Source organism: Euprymna scolopes, chromosome 32 (genome assembly GCF_053919585.1).
Source record: "Euprymna scolopes isolate OS-2025 chromosome 32, ASM5391958v1, whole genome shotgun sequence".
NCBI classification, from domain to species: Eukaryota; Metazoa; Mollusca; class Cephalopoda; order Sepiida; family Sepiolidae; genus Euprymna; species Euprymna scolopes.
Window position 1 is genome coordinate 20107501 of NC_136513.1, and position 2500 is coordinate 20110000.

The 2500-nt window shown below is 30.1% G+C and overlaps 1 protein-coding gene across 1 annotated transcript in view; it reads left to right on the forward strand.

Moving 5' to 3' along the window:
- The window catches only part of LOC145256237 (cytochrome P450 2J6-like), a 41915-nt gene that overhangs the window by 17627 nt on the left and 21788 nt on the right, over nucleotides 1–2500 (forward strand). The window contains exon 3 of the mRNA XM_080114886.1: nucleotides 88–214. Coding sequence (XP_079971012.1) covers nucleotides 88–214 — 127 coding nt within the window. The remainder of the gene's footprint in view (nucleotides 1–87; nucleotides 215–2500) is intronic.

The following is a 2500-nucleotide window of genomic DNA, read 5'->3' on the forward strand; positions in this document are numbered from 1 at the left end:
CTGCCAGAGTTAATCGAAATGTACGTGTCTGTGTAAGATCGATACTTGATTAGTAATTACTCTTTTTTTTATTATTATTCTCTACAGAATGGATTACAATGATCCGGAGTTTGAAAAACTAATTGGAATTCTTGATTACGTGTTCAAGAACGCTGGTATGCAAGTGGCCGAAAACTTCCTACCGTGGTTGTATTACATACGATGGGACTCACCCGTAAGTTTTAGATATATAACATATTTAAACGTCTGTAAAATTCATAAATAAATATTATGCTCGTGTTTTCTTATATGTTTTTTTTTTATGAAAATCGTTCTAGACAAGGCATAAAACCACTGGATATAAGGAGCTAACAAGAACGAAATATGAAAATACAGGATACCTATTGAACTTAGTCTTGAAAAATCCAAGGTTATAGGTGGGAGCAAAATAGACAGCAGGAAGAGAGTTCCACAAGTCCGCAGTTCTTAGAAAGAAGCTACTGGAATAGGAAGATGCATGACAATGATGTATCTAAAAAAACGAATTGGTTGAGACCAATAGACCAACGAATTAAACGAGCTGGAATAAAGGAAGTGGGGAATATATCAGCTGAAACAAAAATACATTGGTATTTATAGAAAATAATTTGACTAGCAACATCACATCCGTAAGAGGGGGGTGCAAAGAAGAAAGAATATAAAATAACTGATTACTCAGTTGAATTTCTTTCCACCGAACAGAACCAACAATATTTTAATTACTTCAGTTACTGCAAAGACAATTAGAAAATATACAATACAACCATGCATACCGTTATATTATTTATTTATATTATTTATTTATAAATATACCATATATCTATCTATCTATCTATATCTATCTATCAATCTTCTATACCCCTATAAATTCGTTTTTCTTTTGTTTGTATTGATATTCATATTAAAACCCCTCTTCTCTATTTATTTAAAAAGAAATTACAATTTTCTTATATATGGGTTGTGGAAATGCATTCACTAGCAAAAGATCTAGCTAATTTGCATATTCTTTTAAACATCAATTTTAATTAATTCCCTATTAGTTTTTTCGGTTTTCTTATGCGATGATCATCTAGAGGTAACTATTACGTGTAATTGTATTCATGCAGATATTCTACATGATTTATACTTGCATAATATTTGCTTAAAATCTTTACAGTAAACAAAAAATTGTTTCCATATATATTTATGTTTACGTCTATATTTTTGTTTCATTTATTAGTCTGTCTATCTATCTATATAGCTATAAAAGTGAACGTGTCTGTGTGTGTGTGTCTGTCTGTGTGTGTGTCTGTGAAATTTCCCTACGCAATAACTATGTCAATTTTTAGTCTACAGACTCGAAATTTGATATACAGGGTACTGAGATTTCGGAAAATCTATGTGATCGGTTTTCGGACAGAAATTTGGCTGTTAAGTGGTTAAAGTCCAACGATTTGACCTTTGAGAACTCTACCAAACTCCTCCGACAATTTTGGCTCAAAACACTTGAAATTTTAAATATAGGTTCCTTGGACATGGATCTAACTTTATAACTTGATTTGAGGGGGTCATAATAGGGGTCAAAGTTAAAAATTTGACCGTTTTTTTTTGTTTTGTTTTTTTGCTCCACCAAACAAACAAGCAAAAAAGCAAACACCCGGGCAACGCCGGGCTGAAATGCTAGTATATATATAATTTTGAGGGAATTATACCCAGAGTCTAAAGAGCAGAGTTTATTTTAATGTATAATTAAATGCATTAATACAATTAAAAGAAAACATTGCTCATTGTACTGTAGATATATAAGCTCGATAGGCATAGATATCCTAGATCTATTTTAATATTGAGTAAAACGATTCATGATTTGGAATTAAATATCAGTTTCAAAAGGAAAAAAACAAAATCAATAGATTGTACGATCGTTTCGGAAACGATGTTTTTATTGAAATAAACAATATGTCTTCAACAATAATTTGATAAAAAGATTTTCTTTAAACAAAGTCTCCTCACCAGCAAAAATGTGTGCGTGTGTTTGGGGGGGGGGGTTAAAGACACCAAAATAAACCTAGCATTTTTTGTAGTAAGGCAGATATTCCTGGAAATATTTTTAAAAAAATAAAAAGAGGTTACTAATTTTCATGTTGATAAATAAAATAAAAATAAAATATTTATTTTGTTTATTTTCCTTTTGAAACTGATTTTTAATTAAAAATTATGAATCATTTTACTCAATATACACACACACACATATATATATATATATATATATATATATATATATATATACATACATATATATATATATATATATATATATTTTTTTTTTTTTTTTTTTTTTTACACAGTGATCACCACTTATCAAGGCCCGGAAGCCACTCAGGGATAAGGGTTATTGCAAGTACATCACGTTAGTGAGGAGATTTTATGAAGTGTTTAATTAGGGGGGCGGTTCATTAGGAATTTGTTAACATTAGACTTGAAGAAATCCAAGTTGTAGTCCGGA